This window comes from Thamnophis sirtalis, unplaced genomic scaffold (genome assembly GCF_051295495.1).
Source record: "Thamnophis sirtalis isolate CommonGarterSnake01/CBP01778 unplaced genomic scaffold, rThaSir2_p1.2 scaffold_14, whole genome shotgun sequence".
In the NCBI taxonomy this organism is placed as follows: Eukaryota; Metazoa; Chordata; class Lepidosauria; order Squamata; family Natricidae; genus Thamnophis; species Thamnophis sirtalis.
The window spans coordinates 18,892,544-18,911,143 of NW_028261394.1; the positions used below are offsets into that span (position 1 = coordinate 18,892,544).

Sequence of the window (18,600 nt, forward strand, 5' to 3'; positions counted from 1 at the left end):
GAATACTTTAATTTCCAACTTTTGTGCTAGAGAAATGCTCAGCTGCAGAATTACCATCTTCTGTCCTTCCCAACAGAGAAGCCAAGGTAATGGTCTGTGGTAGCCCTGGTCCATTGGAGCACCTGCCCAAATTATTCTTCTGGTCCAAATACAGGTAGTCCTTGATTTACGACAGTTCATTTAGTGACCATTTGAAGTTACAACAGCACTAAAAAAAGTGACTTAAGATTGTTTTTCACGTGAACGTTGCAGCATCCCCATGGTCACGTGATCAAAATTTGGTCATATTTGACTCATATTTATGATGATTGCAGCGTCCCGGGGGATACGTGATCCCCTTTTGCGACTTTCTGATGAGCAACGTCAATGGGGAAGCTGGTTCACTTAACGCTAGTTACTATGTGTTACTATGATTCCCTTAACAGCGGTGGGAAGAAAAGTCGTAAAATGGGGCAAAACCTACTTAATGGATGTCTCATTTAGCAACCGAAATTTTTGATTTCAGTTGTGGTTGTAAGTCGAGGACTGTGCTGTCTGGGCCAAAAAAGCACCTACATCTGTACATCAACTGTTTTTTATTTCTTTTGTTTCGTTTAGTCCTGGAGTTTGCAGATGACATCCTTCCCAAGCAGCCAGCAATCATATACGTAACAAGAAAGAGGGGGAAATTACTGAAATATTTAAAATTAGTTTTCGTCAAGGGCAGTTTATTGAGAACATTTTGTATGGAGGTCGGTTCCCCTTTAAGTGAAATTATTTTGAGTGGGTCAGAGGGTCTGTAGTGTCAGTAACCACAAAAGTGGTCAAAAGGCAATAAATTATTTGACTGTCAGCTACCATGTCACCCCTATTTCCTTCTGTTTATTAGACTAGACATATCTAGATAGCGCAATCATTCACTGTATGTTTTAGCAAGCAATCTCCTAATCATCTTCGTTGCTCTTCTCTACGCTTTTTCTAGTACTGTAGAAAAAGGGGTGTATTGTATTGTGGTAGACCAAAACTGGACACAGTATTCGAACTGTGGTCTCATCAGTGCAATATAAAGTGGCACTAACACTTCATTTGATCTTGATGTTATCCCTCTGTCAATGCAGCCTAGGGTCACAGTAGCTCTTTTGGCAGCTGCCACACACCTCTGGCTCATATTTAAGTGATTTTCCACTAGGGCTTCTAGATCCTTTTCACAGTGGCTGCTCTTGAGCCAGGTATCACCTGTTGTACACCCGTGCATTGTTTTTCTTCTGGCCTAAGTATAAAACCGTATTCTTCTCAGCACTGAATTGCATCTTGTAGGATAGGGCCCAGTGCTCAAGTTTGAATCTTGCATCTGTATAAGTCTACCCAGTCTTACGACTCTACTTTAGGGCTCAATCAGAGGTAGTGTCAGCACTCCTCCATTAGATAATCAGGAAAGGAAAACCACGAGACTTCATTGCTAGAAATCAAGTGTACTTTTACTAATTATAAATGATCAGAAGCGTAGCAAAGCGGAGACTGATTATTTAGGCACGAAAGCAAATGATATATAGAATAACCCATTCCCCACCCCTTGGCATCCCAGTTACAGTCCAATCATAATTCTCCCAAGTGTCAGGTGTGAGATAACTTCGAAAGGCATCACCAAGATGGAATGTCGGTGCCGTTGGCCTTGGCGGGAAACCTCCTCCGCATGCGCAGTAAGACAGGCAGCAGAAACTCCAGAATCCTCCTCCAGCACAATTAGTAATCCCCTCCCAAATACCATGCCCCCCCTCCCCGTTTCAATGGCAGCCGAAGCAGCAGCAAAGCAGAGGCTGATAGGTAGGTTGCTCCCGGTTCGGCCTGGATCAGGCGAACCGGTAATAGCGATGGCAGGAGGCTCAACCCACCCGCCTGGATGCTTCTGCACATGCGCAGAAGTGTCACGCGCGCACACGAGCAAGCCAGTAGTAAAAAAAAATGGAAACCCCCACTGGGCTCAATTATAGAATGGAATGGAATGGAATGGAATAGAATAGAATTAATTAGAATTAGAATTAGAATTAGAATTAGAATTAGAATTAGAATTAATTAGAATTAGAATTAGAATTAGAATTAGAATTAGAATTAGAATTAGAATTAGAATTAGAATTAAATAGAATAGAATTCTTTATTGGTCAAGTGTGATTGGACACACAAAGAATTTGTCTTTGGTGCAGATGCTCTCAGTGTACATAAAAAGACAAGATACGTTCATCAAGAATCATAAGATATAACCAGTGTTGAAATACAATTTTTTTTACTACTGGTTCTGTAGGCGTGGCTTGGTGGGCATGGTGTGGGTTTGTGGGCGTGGCTTGGTGGGCGTGGCAGTGGAAGGATACTGCAAAATCTCCATTCCTACCCCACTCTGGGGCTAGCCAGAGGTGGCATTTGCTGGTTCTCCAAACTACTCAAAATTTCCACTACAGATTCTCCAGAACCTGTCAGAACCTGCTGGATTTCACCCATGAGCACAACACTTAATGATAGCCATCGGGTACAAATAAACAATCAGGAAACGATCAATATAATATAAACCGTAAGGATACAAGCAACAAAGTTACAGTCGTGCAGTCATAAGTGGGAGGAGATGGGTGTATATATTATAGTTGTAATTCAAGGACTGCTTGTACTATATTCATCATGGTAGAGCGAGAGCAAGAGGCTCATGTTTATAGCATTCACTGAAATAGAAGTCTTCCATTGCTCTAAATTTAAAGCAAGAAATAAATCTAAACGAGTGGAATTGAAGATAAGGCAGCAATAAGTTACTAGGAAAGCTTTCTTCCTTAAGTCCAACCCAAACTACAGGAATATCCCTGGGGTAAAGTCCCTAAAACAGTGGTCCCCAAACTCTTCAGTTCATCAACCCCTTCATGAAGTTTCAGATTGTTCATTGATTCCACATATATGTTATATGAAAACTATGCAATAAACTTTTTAAGCAATAGTATTATAGGTAATAGTTATTAGTAGAAATATAGTTCATAATTTATTAAAATCCGCACATAGACAAAATTTCCATCAACAATTATAAAAGTACCCTCACATATCTTACGCCATCCTATGTTCTTGAAAAGAATGTGATGTGCATGATGATCAACACAAGCTAAAAAAAACCTGGCAGCTGTGAGATCACATTTTAGTGCATGTAATTAAAAGAAAATGATCATAGGCCAGAAATGAAAACTTGGTGGGAATATAGAGTTGGAAAAATAGTCAAAAATCAGCATATTAAAATATTAGCAATAGGAATAGCACTTAGACTTACGTATACACTGCTTCATAGTGCTTTGCAGCCCTCTCTAGGCGGTTTACAGCGTCAATATATTGCCCCTAACAATCTGGCTCATCATTTTGTCCACCTCGGAAGGACGGAAGGCTGAGTCAACCTTGAGCCTGGTGAGATTTGAACTGCCAAACTGCTGGCAGCCGGCAGTCAGCAGAAGTAGCCTGCAGGATTGCACTCACCATGGCTCTTTGTGGGAGTTTCAAATGCAGACTGATCATCTTGGCTCATAATATACCAGGTGCAATATTGGTGGGAAAGAAGAATGTGTGGATAATTGATGCCAGGGGATAGGAGAATGCAAGACAAAGAATTGAAAATATTTAGATCTGGAAATTGAAATGGACATATTATGGCATAAACCAACTGTGGTGGTCCCAGTGGTTTGACACATTGGGTGCTGTACCAAAAAATCCCGAACAGCACTTTACAAAACCTGTGCCTTGACAAAATTTCCATGAGGCCATTACAGAAGGCCACACTGCTTGGATTCACACACTTACTATGCTGATGGATTGTGACCTTCTGGGTTTTTGAGAAGAACTGGATAGGTATGAAGGCCAACAGACAAACTGGCAGCTGTGACTTCACATTGTTCTGTATGTAGAAATTCCAAACCCAGTCCAAACATCTGGATACAACAAGAAACCACAATTACAATAATCCCCCAGTGAGGCCGCACCTCGATGTGATTGTGGGGTTTGTGTGCTCTGAGGAAGATTGGAGCTAAGCCTGAGGTTCAACTGTATGAGACAGCTGTCACCAGAAGAGGTAGAAAAAGTGTGTCTCCCATAAATAATATGGTGAGAAGTAATTTACAGGAACCCTGACCAAATTGGTTTATCATCCAGGCCACCAATGACTGTGCTAATTATTAACGTTTCTGGACATCTTGGGGCAAATGGGCTGCAGAATTCAGGACTGTTATTAAATCAAATCCAACAAGAAGAGGATAACTAAAAAGAATGCATTATTTCTAGAAAGGACAACATTCAGAACCAAAAATAACAGAACACAAGCTAGCAGATCAATGTCAATTTATAATACGAAATAAAAGTATTCCCAGAAGCAGAATTGGGAGAATTGCAAAGGTCTATCCAGGACAAAGAGATCAAAGTCTTGCCAGAAGTATTTCAGAATGTAGAGGCAAACCAGGAAAAGTCAGAAGCAGAAGTCAGCATAGAAATTGACATATTTTCCTTCCCAAACCAGGGACCCTCTCCTCTGCCTTTTCCTCAAAAATAACAATTTAATTAGAAAAGAAGAATTAAAACAAAGACTGAGTATCTAAAACTGCACAAGAGCAATAGAATGAGGTTTCCTGACATGACCTTGTTCCAAAGAAACAGCTAGTAGAACTATTAAAGATGCCAATAATTTAATATCAAATACAAGCCCACAGTAAGAAACAAGTCAACTAACGTCAAGCACTGCTGCAAAAATAACTGAATACGTGGGACGCAAAATCAACAAAGGAAAAAAGGCATACACTGCACCGCCGAGACAGAAGATAAGATCAACATGCTAAGGTTAGACGCAAGCAGACTAGAACAGGTGAAACAGAAGAAGCTGAAGAACAAAAGACCAAAGAACACCTGGTCAAGAAATGTCAACTGGAAACAAGGAAGATCAAGGAAACACTGGAAATAATAAAGCAGCCAAGAAGATCAGCAGATACCAAGCTCAAATTAAAACCATGGACAGAATCTCGAATTTCAATCCAATCATAAATATTTCTACAAATCCTTCAATGGAGAGACTGCAGAGAACCAGTTAATGCATGACCAAGAAGGCATCAGGGGAAGATGAAGTCCATAGTTTTTGATTGAAACATCCGACTGGTTTATATCCACTCATGGCCAAGCAATGTAACAACACACAGGTGGTCCTCAACTTATAGATGTTCGTTTCAAGCTCATAACATCAAGCACACTGAAGTCAAGAAGGTGGTTATCATGGGAGTGAAGAAGATACTTTAAATTTAGAAGATATGAAGACATTCCTAATGGTGAGAGCAATCAACCAATGGAACAGGAGTTGCCTTCAGAAGTTGTGGGTTCTCCATGACTGGAAGCTTTCAAGAAGAGACTGGACTGCCTTCTGTCAGAAATGGTGTAGGGTCTCCTGCTTGGGGAGGGGGTTGGACTAGAAGTCCCTTCCAACTCGATTATTCTATGTTCTCTGTTGTATATTAAAGTCCAAGCTCAGTGGAGAAAATACCATCCAGACAATAAACACCTGTCTAATTCCAGACATTTGATACACAGCTGGAATACTGGACTGGACTCAAGTAGAATTAAATGTCCTGGATAGATAGACCAGAAAAATTAGGGTAGCGAATTATCCCAAAGGTGCTTGTTTTTTCAAAGGCAACTGGACTGGCTTGATTTTTTTCCTTTGAAAATATTTTGCTTCTCATCCAAGAAGCTTCTTCGGTTCTAAGGACTTAGATTCTTTGCAGTTGTCCTGTTCAATGACTCTGAAAGTCATTGAGTTCACTTTGGGGGGCTTATCTGTATCCTCAGGGTCACCTGAGTGGTGCTAATGGGTGTGGAGCCTTCTTGGAACTGCTGAAAGGACTGTGTGGTAGACTGGCAAAAGATGATGTCGTATCCCTCCCTCTCTGTTGGGGGAGGGCTGTTCAATTTAATATAGATGGCGTCTTTGACTCCTATTTCAAACCAACAGTCACCTCTGTCTAGAATGTGAATCTTCTGAACACCTCCCCTAAAAATCAAAACCTCAAAATGAACACAAGTGAACAATGGAACTACAATGAAACTTTGGGAGAGAAGGATTTATTTTAACCTAAAAGGTTTTTCACACCACCCCTGAACTCTGTCTGTACCACCCCAAGGGAGATACAACTCACACTTGGGAAACCCTCTCTATGGATTTCACCCATTAAAGAGAGAGGTCACCTCCACATCCTAACACCCAGGGTTACTGCCGGTTCGCTCAGGGATGCTTCGCGCACGTGCAGTGCAGCTAAAATTGCTCTGTGCATGTGCAGAAGCAAAAAACAAGATGGCGGCACCTATGATGCTGCCAGGAGAACCAGTTCAGACCTGAGGCAGGCCTGAGTTGCTGCCGGTTCCAGCAACCCAGGCCACCAAGCTACTACCGGTTTGGCCGAACTGGTCCAAACTGGTAGGAACCCTCCACTGATTCAGCTGGTTTGGACCAGTTCAGGAGAACTGGTAGCTCTGATGATCAGCTGGGGAGAAAACCGGTTCGTTCCAACGATCAGATGGGCCTGCCCCCCACCGCCGCGCTTTCCTTACCTATATCCTCTCAGCTGATTCCCACAGCAGAGCAAAGTGCCATGCCTCAGCGTTACTCCTCAGAAGTGATGTGGAGGGTAAATTTTGTTAAAACTGCGCATGCACACTCAATTAAAACTAGGCACCATTTGCCTAGTTTTAATTGAGTGGTTTATAAGCTGTGATTTAGGAATGAGGGTGAGTTTTTAAGTTCCAGAGAGATTGAAGTAATTCATCACCAGTGAAGGGATACAGCAGATGGAAAGAGGACAGGTCAGGAAGAGCTGCATGCAAAATCCAGTTTAAGCGACTGCAGGAAAGGCAGATAAATAATCCTTTCTGAAAGTCTGTGGAGATATTTTATTGATCAAGACCTGTGTTCAGTCCCAAACAGGGGTGGGTTCCTGCCAGTTCTAACCTCGTCTATAGAAGAGGTTCCACAAATCTACCGTGCCAGTTCCAGTTAGAACCAGTTCCAGTTCCCTTCCGCTGCCCGTCCACACCATGCTTGCCCCGCCCACTGCTCACTGATTGGCTGGCTCACCAATCACCCCGCCCACCTCTAAGAATCCAGTCTAAACCATAAAGTCTTAAAGCTGTCAAGGTTGAACACCCCTGGGTTTTTTTTCTAAAGGGTTAGGGGTGCAAGGGTCTTGTAACTTGACAGCTTTAAGACTTGTGTGCTTCAAATGCCAGAGTTTCCGAGCCAACATTTTGGTTGCTAAGCAAGAGCGTTGTTAAGTGAGGTTCACCACATTTTACAAGTTGGCCATGCCCCCCAGCAAGCTACTCCCACTCAGTCACATGGCTGGCAAGCCACTCCCATAAAGCAGGCCACACCTACAGAAGAGGTTCTAAAAAAATTTGAAACCCACTAGTCCCAAAACAAATATTGTGCCTCCAAGGCTGTGGAGTGGCTTAAGTCTATAAAATATATCTTGGTTAACAGCAACATCTTGTGCAAACACCGAGTAAACAAGATGAAGTCCAGAAGGAGCCCTACAAAGCACAGCTGCCAATGCTTCAGATGTGCATTCGATGGCGGCTTAATTCTGGGTGGTACAAAAACATGGCCTTTTATGGGGTGATTTTAGGGGGGTGATGATGACAGGGTTGTTGAAACCTGAAGGATCCCATCGCCATTCACTGTTAGAATGGATTCAGTGCCTGGGGCTTTTCGAGGAACACAATGCTGAGGGCCATGGCAGGGTCATGGCCAAATCCCAGGTTTTCTTTAGTTTGGTAGATGGAGGACGGTGCGTTTTGGAATGGGACAACTTGCCGCTGCCAACTCACTGCAGACAACTCACCATGGCCAACCTGCCATGGGACACCTTGACGCAGGACAATTCAATAATTCACTTTAATTATTTAAAACAATTTTAATGATTCTATTCTACCATTTCTTCCATGTCAGTGTAACTCTTGTCCCACAGCAAATTGTCCGGTGGTGAGTTGGTGTTGCAAGTTGGCCACGGAGAGTTGTCCTAGAACAGTGATGGCTAACCTTTTTGCCATTGTGTGCTGAAAGCACGCGTGCGGCTGCACCCATAATGCACTGTGCGTGTGACCCCCTCATGTGCCCTGCCCTATGCATGTGTGTGTGACCCACCCGTGCATGCACGTGTGACCCCGTGATCCCCCCTCATATGCACCCCGCCCCACCCTCACCAATTTTTGGCTTCCAGGTTGGTGCAGGAGGTTTTCCAGGCCCAAAACGGGGCACAGGAGAGCTGCGCGTGCCCCGCCCCCACCCCATTTTGGGTCTGGGAGGCCTCCTGCACTGACCTGGAAGCCAAAAGGGGGTGCGGAGACATTGCGTGAGGCCCAAAAATGCAATGCAAGAGTCCCCCTGCACATGCACCCTGCCCCTCTGTGCATGTGCACACCCTGCCCCTCACACATGCAAGCAGAGACCTGAAGACAAGCTGGCCGGCGGGGGGCTTGCGCGCATGCATGGTGGAGCTCAGCTGGGGCGACGGCTGGCATGCCTACAGAGAGGGCTCTGCATTCCACCTGTGACACGTGTGCCATAGGTTTACCATTACAGTCCTAGACCCAGTGAGTTTAGAGGGATTTGTCTTTCTTTTTTTAAAACGACCACAATGTGAGAACGGCCCTTCTTGCATTCAGAATAGGATGAGGGGCAAGAAGGCCTGAGTTTTCAGCAATTAGGGAGGCAGCAGAGGCTTGGAAGTGGGGAACCACGATCAAATCATGATCACTCAGTTAAAAATAACAGCCATTCCTGTTGGAGCCGCGGTGGTACAGTGGTTAGAATGCAGTATTGCAGGTTGACTCTGCCCACTGCCAGGAGTTCAATCCTGACCAGCTCAAGGTTGACTCAGCCTTCCATCCTTCCGAAGTTGGTAAAACGAAGACCCAGATTGCTGGGGGGAAATATGTTGACTCTGTAAACCACTTAGAGGGGGCTGGAAAGCACTGTGAAGTGGTATATAAGTCTAAGTGCTATTGTCATTGTTCTTCCTTTTCTCCTTCCTTCCTTCCTTCCTTCCTTCCTTCCTTCCTTCCTTCCTTCCTTCCTTCCTTCCTTCCGCTCTTCCATCCATTCATCCACCCATCCATGTTGCACAATGGTTAGAATGCAGTATTGCAGGCTGACTCTGCGCACTGCCAGGAGTTTGATTCTGATCGGCTCAAGATGGACTCAGCCTTCCATCCTTCCGAGTTCAGTAAAATGAGGACCCAGATTGTTAGGGGCAAGAGGCTGACTCTCTAAACCGCTTAGAGAGTGCGGTAAAACCACAGTGAAGCAGTATATAAGTCTTAAGTACTATTGCTATTGGGAGGAATGTGAAATGGAAGAGAGCAGCTTAAAGCGTGACTTGGTTTATATTTCTAACCTTTTGCAGGAGAATCCATTCCTGGAGAATAAAGTGATACTTACTCATGTTTGGGAAGCTGATCCACACGGCTCTCTCTGCAGATGACTGGGATTTTACAAGGATACTCTCAAGTAATTCTTTCTTTTTTTAAAAAAAATAGCCTGGGAAAAGTAACATGTAAACTATATTAGAAAAGGCACTTATTATCTTTCAAATTTCAAGGATATTTCATCAGAATCCTGAGAACTGTGATTTTGTACCTAACACTTTGACTAATCCCCAACCAATCTAAGTTCATAATGTGGTTTTGCTTCATGTTTTGTGGGCCCTCCCACACTGTGGTTTATTAATCAGGGTTTGTTATTTAACATGTATGACGAGACCCAGAACATCAGCAATCCAAGAAGTTACAAAGAGAAAAACTGATTCCAGAAAATCTTCTGGCTTGTGAAATATCGGATTTTTCAGGTTTGGGGGGGGGGAAATCTTTATCTCTGGTTTCACTTATGCTTATAACAAGCGTTGCAGAGTGGACAACTAATTCAGTTCAAATAAATGTGGAGGAACAGATGTTTAAGCAACAAAAATGCTTGATTTTTAAGATGTGTGGACTTCAACTCCCAGAATTTCCCAGCCAACATGGTCTAACATGGCTGGTTAGGGAATTCTGGGACTTGAAGTCCACATCATAAAGTTGTCCAGGTTGAGAAACACTGCTCTAGACATTATAATGGAGAGATAAAGGTTTTGCATTGTGACTAGGAAGATGACAAGTTTATTTATTTTTATTTACTAGATTTGTATCCCTCCTTTATTGTGTACAACTCAATGTGGCAAGGACCATGTTCTCAATTTTTTATTTTCCTCACAATAACCATCTTGTGAGATAGATTGGGCTGAGAGACAAATCTACTTTTTGTCTCTGAGGGAAACTTCAACTGCGTAACCTTCAATGATGAGTCTTTTGGGGGGATTTGGGCTCAATCATCTGACCAATCAACTTCACAGGATGATTATTTTGGGATCCTCTTGAATTGATACACACACCCTCTATTGACGGCCCTTGCCCTCTCAGAGAAAATAAATAAAAACAAACACTTCCATCAGCAGATTCCCTCTCATATGTCAAATTAAGGCTTACGGACTAGCAACACCCCCTCTTGCAGAAAGAGAAAATCTCCCCTCAAATATTTGGAAGCTCATCAAGGGAGGCAAATGCATTTGGGGGGTTCATTCAAACATAGAATAACAGAGTTGGAAGGGACCTTGGAGGTCATCTAGTCTGATCCCCTACTCAAGTAGGAGAGTCTAGGCCATTTCAGACAAATGGCTGTCCAGTCTCTTCTTGAAAGCCTCCAGTGATGGAGCATTTGAAGGCAAGCTGTTCTACTGATTAATTGTTCTGTCAGGAAATTTCTCCTTAGTTCTAGGTTGCTTCTCTCTTTAATTAGCTTCCATCCATTGTTTTTCATCTTTGTTTTTGGAGCTTTGGAGAATAGTTTGACTCCCTCTTCTTTGTGGCAGCCCCTCAAATATTGGAAGAATGCTACCATGTCACCCCCTAGTCCTTCTTTTCATCAAACTAGACATACCCAAATCCTGCAACCCTTCTTCATGTTTTAGTCTCCGTACACCCTGGTACGAGCGTACCGGAGCCTGCCCGGAGTACCAGATACCGTTCTAGTACGGTGCTCCAGAGGGCCCACCTGCCCGCCTGAGCTCCTTACTGGTCTTTTAAGTCTTCGGCCCTTCCGCGCACTGTCTGCTGAGTCTGCGTGATCTCTGCTTAGCAGCTGGAGCATTGCTGAAGCGGTACGACGCATGCACGCACTGCGCATGTGTGCTCACACACTGCGCACGTCCATATGGCCAATGCTGGGCCGGTTCCAACCATACTGGTTGGAACGGGATCCGGAACCTACCACTGCTCCAGGCCTTTAATCATCCTACCTAGTTGCTCTTTTCTGCACTTTTTTCAGATTTCTCAACATTTTATTTATATCGTGGTCATCAAACCTGGATCGTGTATTCCAAATGTGGTCCTACTAAGGTTTTATAAAGTGGTCCTAATACTTCACGTGATCTTGATTCTATTCCTCTGTTAATGCAGCCTAGGATTGTAGTAGCTCTGCCCTCCTATGAATGAATTTAACACTTGCTTTTTAATGGATTCATTTTAACTGGATTTACCTTTGGCCCAAATTTCAGCATAACCATTTCATTACTGTGAGATGATGAAGTTAATCAGTCAGAGCTAACACACTTATATAAACATCTGAGCATGTAAACTTGTGCTATTTTTAAACTGTTATGATACAGGTCATTCTCAACTTACAATCATTCATTTAGTGACTTTTCAAAGTTGCAACGGCACGGAAAAAGTCACTTATGGCCATTTTTCAGCCTTATAACCATCGCAGCATCCTGTGGTCACATGAATACAAATTCAGATGCTTGGCAATTGACACATATGTAAGATGGTTGCAGTGTCCCGGTTGGGGGGGGGGGTGTCATGTGATCCCTTTTGCTATTGTTAAAATTCCCTTAACAATTTTGTCACCAATGTAACAACTGTAGTGATTCCTTTCACAATTGTGGCAAGGAAAGTCGCAAAATGGGTCAAAGCTCACTTAACAACAGAGATTTGGGGCTCGGTTGTGGTCATAAGTTGAGGACTCCCTGTAAGGCACCAGCTTGGTTTACTGAAATAACCAACCAGCCTGGGTTCATGCTATCCAGTAGACAAATTATCTTGACTTGGCCTCGCTCAGGCACGAAAGCCGGCATGGTGACTTGGCTTGGTGACTTTGGGCCAATCACTAGGAGACAAGGAGTTCTAGTTCTGCTTTAGGCATGAATGACAGCTGGGGGATTTGGGACAAGTCCCTCTTCTCTCTCAGCCTCAGGGTTTTTGTTGTTGGGAAAATATGAGGAAGAGTATTAGATATGTTTGCTGCCAGAGTTGTCTTTCTGCAAAAAAAAAAAAGTGGAATTAAAAATATAATAATTTGAACATAGCACGTTGTATAAATCCAGCCTATATGCTATTTTTATCTCTTCCCTCTCACACAATTTTTATCAACATCCTCAAACTGCTTATCTTCTTGCATTTCTCCAATTCCATATTTTCTTGATTTTCCCTCCCCAACTCCTCTCCTGGATCCCTGCCTCATTCCCATGGAAAAGCCCAGCAAAGTGCTGCTTTAATGCATCTCCACAATATAAGTTGTGCCAAACACAGCATCTAAGAAAAAGCATGAAGAAATTCTTGATGATCCCTGCTTAAAAAAATACTACAAACTCTCTATCTTTATAAGCAGGTAATTGTTTTCTGCTGAGTAATTATTATAAAGGCAAATGAAAAATGTGCCGTACAGTATTCTCAGAATAGGTATCTCCGTAGCGGTGAACAATAAATCCAAATTCCCATCCCCACATTCCCAATAATTACATAAGGGGTGCAAAAAAATCCTTAAGTGCTATAGATGCTAAAGAGGATAAGTCAATGCTTAAATCTACATGGCTGCAGAGGCTGGAAAGGTTTGTTCTTATATTTCGTTACTCAATTGTTTGCAGAGCTCAGCTATGGCTGATTATAGTGAAATTTGGTTATTATTCACCGAAACCCTTATCTAGAATGTTTATATATGTACTGTATCCATATGTCCTGTTTTTTTAATGTAATATTTTCTTTCTTTGTAACTCTGTGCGCTAGTTTTCTTTCTCATTGTTTCTTGTATTCAAGTAACGAGTAGCTATCTTCCACTAGAAAAAGGGGTACCAGATTTGAGCTACAAAAATTCCAGATGATCATTAAATGGCAGTGATTAAGTTTTGCAATGGTAGTGCAGATTTTTGCAACCCAATTCTGAGAGCCCATCCTTGCTTTTTGAAAATATCACTTTATTTTTTTACTCCTTTGGCCTAAACATAGCTGGCTGGGGAATTCTGGGAGTTGAAGTCCAACATCTTGTATGGTAGTTGCCAAAGTTGAGAAACAATGCTCAAGAGATCAGTTTCTCAATCTCACTGGTTAAATTCTTAGAACCAGCCCTTTCAAAATATAGGGTACACATCTCCAGATTAAGCCAACTTTATGGGTAACAGTGTATGTGTACTGTATTTGGGTACACACACATGCAAGGCGGTAACAGGTTTTGAGCTGGATTTGGGTGGGAAAACAATCAAAGAGTAATTGGTGGGTTGCAAAGGACGGTTTAAACCTGATCCAGGATGACTCAACAGGGAAATTAATTTGCTTTCTCTTTGTAACCCAGCAATTTATTTTATGTTGGTACCGTGTTTTGCATTACATAAATTAGCGGAGGAATTTTCATGCCAAAGCCCCCCCAAAAAACTGCAAGAGGGAATTGAAAGAGGCCCAGAGTGAAACAATGATAGTGGTACAGGTAGCCCATGGCTTACAACAGTTAGTGATGGTCTGAAGTTACAACGGCACGGAAAAAGTGACTTAGGGTCATTTTTCACCCTTACAAGCACTGCATCATCATGATCAAAATTCAGATACTTGGCAACTGGCATGTATTTATGACAGCTGGAGTGTCATGGGGTCATGTTATCCCCTGTATTGACCTTCTGACAAGCAAACTCAATGAGGAAGCTGGATTCACTTAACAATTATTTTACTAAGTGCAGTGATTCACTTAAGAACTGTGTCAACAAAGGTCGTAAAATGAGGCTAAGCTTACTTAAGAAACGTCCCACTCAATAACCGAAATTTGGGGCTCAATCATCCATCGTATGTCAAGGACTTCCTAAAATAGTTCTATCCCGAAGACTAAGAACGTGGGAAGGGGACAGGCGACAGGGGAGCTGGATGAGTGGAACAGGGTCCCCGCTCCCTCTCCCTTTGCCCCCACCCTCCCCTGGTCTTTTCTTCCCACCAAACCCCACACCATCATGCTTGGTGGGAAAAGAAGCCCAGGGGAGGGGGGTGGCAAAGGGAGGGTGGGGGAATGGGAACCCTGTTCTCCTCATCCCCCTCCCCTGTCCCCTTAATACGTCCTGCCCACCTGCAGGGGTCGCACTTATTGGGGAGGGAAAGAGAAGAAAAGTGTGGTGGGCGATCCTCCCCATCACTCGCTCTGTACCAGCCAGCGCAGTCATTGTACCCTCTGGCCCCCAATTTGTCGGAGACTTTGGGGGGGATGCCGGGTCACTCCCGTGGGACCCCTCCTCTCGCCCCTGAAGGCCCTCCTGGGGGGAGGGGGCAAATCCACCTCGACACATACACCAAACTCACACACAGAGACCAGAGGCTGTGGGGGGGAGACCCTCGCGCAGGTCGGAGAAGGCCGGCTGCGGGGGCGCGCACGCGGGGGGGGTCTGCCAGCCCGCCTCGCCCCTGACTCCCCTCACGGGGGCGCGCACCGCCCTCCCCCTCGGCTCCTCCTCCACGGCGGCTGCAGCAGCAGCGGCGGCGGCGTCGGTTGCTGTTCCCGGGGCGGCCGCGGCGCTGCTGCTGCTCCTTCCTGGCTGCTCCCTCCGCGCCTTCTCCGCTACCCACTGCCCAGCGACCCGGCCGCCCGAGAGGAAGGCGAGCCGGCAGGCAGTCAGGCAAGCGCGGCAGGCAAGCCCGCGGCACGGCGGAGGCCCGGGGCCTGAGGGCCGGCGGGCCTCCTTGACTGTCGTGGCGGCGTTGGCGCGGGCCCGGACCGGCCCGCCTCGGCCGGGGCGCCCATGCGGATGTGACACTCGACGTCGGCCATTTTGAGAGCGCGAGGAGGAGGCGGAGGAGCCGCGGCCGAGCCAGGCGGGCGCGCAGAGGGCCGCTCTCCCGCCGGAGCCGGCAGCCCTCGCCGGGTGGGCCTCGGCCTCCCTCGGCCTCGCCCGCCGCCATTGGGCGCATCGCCAGCAAATACGTGCGCGTCTCCCTGCCGCCGCCCCTGCCCGCCGAGGAAGGCCGCGAGGAAGCCCCCGCCCCGCCCGAGGGGCCCCCGGCGCCTGCCATGAACCACCACCATCACCCTCCGCCGCCGCCGCAGCAGCAGCCGCCGCCGCCGCCGCCGCCGCAGAAGCCGGGCGAGCAGCAGCTCAGCGAGCCGGAGGACATGGAGATGGAAGGTAGGCAAGAACCCCTCCTCTCGCCCCCCTTCCCCTTCTCCGGGGACCTCCCGAAATACACCCCCGAATCGTCCTTCCTTGCCCCGCGCGCCTCCACCTGCGCAGGTGAAGGAAGGGGGCGCCTCCCCTCCCCCCTTTTAGATCCCGCATCACTGGCGCTCCTCCGACCCCCCCCCTTTTTAAATATCCCCACTGCCCCCGCTAAGCGCCTGATCGCCCTAATCTGGAGCCGCTCCAGCATCGCCCGGCCTCCGCGCCTATGGGGACTGCATCCTCCCCCCCCCCCCGGTTGGGGAGGTTTCCGATCGCCTGGCAGAAAAGGGACCCTCCCCCCTGTGTACCCCTGTGCTGGGTGGAGTTCGCCATTCTGCCCCCCCTTTGCTCTCTCCCTCTCCCCCAGCCCCTCCGATGCAAGGGGACCCCGAGGTTGCTCCCGCGGCGCCTCTCTTTCCACCCCACCCCCGAAGCCCCTCCTGGGACACGTGCGGCCCGGTTGGCGTGGGGGAGTCGGGCGGCTGGGGAAGGGTCTCCGGGCCAGAGCAGCCCGTGTGTGCGCGGCATCTGGGAAGCCCTTCCCGAGCGCCCCCCTTCCGGGGGGAGGCGCCTGCCGTCTCGCGCGAGGCCGGAGTTTAAAAGTTTGGCAGCGTTGGGGGGCGGAGGCTTCCCCGCTTGGTGGGCGGCGGAGGGCCCGGAGGCGGCTTAAGCAGCACTGGGGGGGGGGGGGATCGCCGCCTGCAAAGGGGAATTGGGGGAGGGGTGGGGGCAAGTCTGCATCCCCTGCAGGAATGCCCGGCGCTCAGTGTCCGTCCCCCCTCCCCGGAGGCTCCGGCTAGCCGCTCGGCGTTTGCTTGGGGAGGGGGGATTTGTTTTAAAAAGCCTCCTCCGGCCCCTTCTCATTGTAGCTTGCACGCAACCAGCCACGCGAGATGCTCGCCATTTTTAATTGGGGCACGGCGGCGGTGGCTGCACGGAGGGGTTATTTACAGAGAGCGCCCCGGCTTTCGGGGCGGGGAAGCCAAGCAAGCGGGCGGAAGGAAGGAAGCAAGCAAGGCTGGCGCTGCGTTGTTCGCCCGGAGCCAGCAGGCCCCTGTCCCTGCTCAGTCATGCTGGCTGGCTGGCTGGGGGGGGGGGGGAGGAGGAGGATCCCCCCCCCAAGAACATGCTGCTCCTGACCTCCTCCCAGACCTTCCCCCAAGTTCTTCTGATTTCTTTTGGTGCTGCTTTCCTTTTTCCAATACAATACAATAGCAGATTTGGAAGGGACCTTGGAGGTCTTCTAGGCCAGCCCACTTCCCAAGCAGGAGACCCTATGCTAATCGGGACAAATGGCAGTCCAGTCTCTTCTGGAAAGCCTCCAGTGATAGGAGCACCCGCAGATTCCAAAGGCCACCCATCCCACGGGTGAATTGTTCTCACTGTTAGGTTTCTTCCCAACAGCAAGATCTTGATATGATAGCTTCATTGATTAGCCTATAGCGGGCATCTTAAAACCTCCCTATTTATATAGCCCAGTGACAAAGTTGCGTGCTTTGTAGGAATTAGAAATCAGAAGCATCTTCTTCTTTCAAAAGTTAGGTGGTGGGGAATTTTCTGGTCTTAAAATAATGAGTGTTTGGGCTACTTTGGATGCTGTGTGTAAAACACACTTGATTTTCTGCACACAGGAACCTAGCTCCACATGAGAAGAAGTAGGATGGATGAGGAAGTGGTCACTCATGCAGGATTAGGACTTCCGCAAAGGCTAGGATGTTACTTTGTGACAGCTGAAAAAGAGGAGCAAGTTGTGGAGTAAAGTGTGTCCTGACCTACACATCATGGAGCACAAACTTTATTAATTAATCTCGTTTCCTTATTTTAAGACTTGCTTGAACTTCAGTGGGTCATTCTTATTTCCTTCCCACTTATGTAGAACTTGCAGATCATTTTCTCCTTGACATCCTAGTTATTATTTCACTATTTAAAGAACTGTGTATTTCTTGTAAAATGAAATGAATTCAGGTATATTTCTCTCAATTTGTTTTCCCACCTGGGTCTTATGGGTCTTCTATTCAAACTCTTCTCATTTATTATGTTGTCCAGTTAGACAACAGTAAGAAAAATATTATGAGATGCATTAGGGTCTTTCTGTGTGTATATGTTTTGCTTCAGATGAATTAAAAGCTGTATTTTAAACTGTCTTAGCTGCTAATTCACATTTTTTGTGTAATCACCATTAGCAGTTTACTGAATGTAAAGTAACACTTTCTTAGAAGTATATCCTGTTTCTCTGAAAATAAGACCTCCCCAGATAATAAGCCCAATCAGGCTTTTGAGTACATGCACTAAAACAAGCCCTCCCCTGAAAATATTGCAACACAGCAGCAGCCATGAGATGACCACGCTTGCTGCCTCCTGCACCTCAAAAATAATAAGACCTCCCTGAAAATAAGGCCGTGCATATTTTGGGGGGTAAAAAAATAAGACCATGGCTTATTTTCAGGAAAATACAGGTATGTATTTTGAGGAGATAACAAATACTTAGAAAGTCAATTATTTCGCCATCCCTGAACTGAAATAATAATAGAAAAGTACAATCTTTTGAGATTTTGTCCAGGCTTTTCTGATTCTTTATCCCATCGCTAACAAAATCCATCTTCATCTGTTCCTAAGGAGATGATGCCTCTAGGACGTGTAATGAAAGTGGCAGGGACCTTGGTTGCATAGCCCAGTATTCAGTGGTATACTGTGACTGTCCATGGAGGCTTCTGGATAGAGCTTTAATGACTCTAATAGCCATGGATAAACCTATTTACCTAATCCTTTTTCAAAGCTGCCTGAGCTAGTGGATTTCATGCATGGTGATGAATTATTGCTTGTTAATGTGTCCCATGTCTCTCTTGAGCCAGGCAACAATAAGTTGTATATTTTGAGAAAACTTTTGGCTTATTTGCTGTCTCCATGCTGTTTATTCCTTCCCTTATTTATCATCCTGTTAGTTGCCTTATAAACCAAGAACAGGTTGGAGTTGTCAGATTTATTTATGGGATGATTGCACAAATATAAATAGGATGGTTGAGTCCTAGTTAATGGAACTGGGGTATATGAAAGTTGAGTTCATGTTTTAGGGTTACTTTAA

At 46.0% G+C, this 18,600-nt stretch overlaps 1 protein-coding gene and 1 long non-coding RNA gene across 3 annotated transcripts in view; one reads left to right on the forward strand and one right to left on the reverse strand.

The window, feature by feature from the left end:
- Nucleotides 1–1,716: 1,716 nt before the first annotated feature.
- LOC106554466 (uncharacterized) lies at nt 1,717–11,893 on the reverse strand. Its single transcript, XR_001313928.2, has 3 exons — nt 11,737–11,893; nt 9,464–9,562; nt 1,717–2,711 (listed from the first exon to the last, which is right to left on the reverse strand). It is a non-coding gene; the product is annotated as an uncharacterized LOC106554466 (long non-coding RNA).
- Nucleotides 11,894–14,913: 3,020 nt separating this feature from the next.
- USP7 (ubiquitin specific peptidase 7) overlaps nt 14,914–18,600 on the forward strand; it is a 105,577-nt gene continuing 101,890 nt past the window's right edge. The window contains exon 1 of one of the 2 annotated variants that reach the window (XM_087728977.1): nt 14,914–15,485. In XM_087728977.1, the coding sequence (XP_087585103.1) occupies nt 15,371–15,485 (115 nt within the window). In that variant the 5' untranslated portion in view covers nt 14,914–15,370. The remainder of the gene's footprint in view (nt 15,486–18,600) is intronic. The other variant, XM_087728976.1, reaches the window with a different exon arrangement.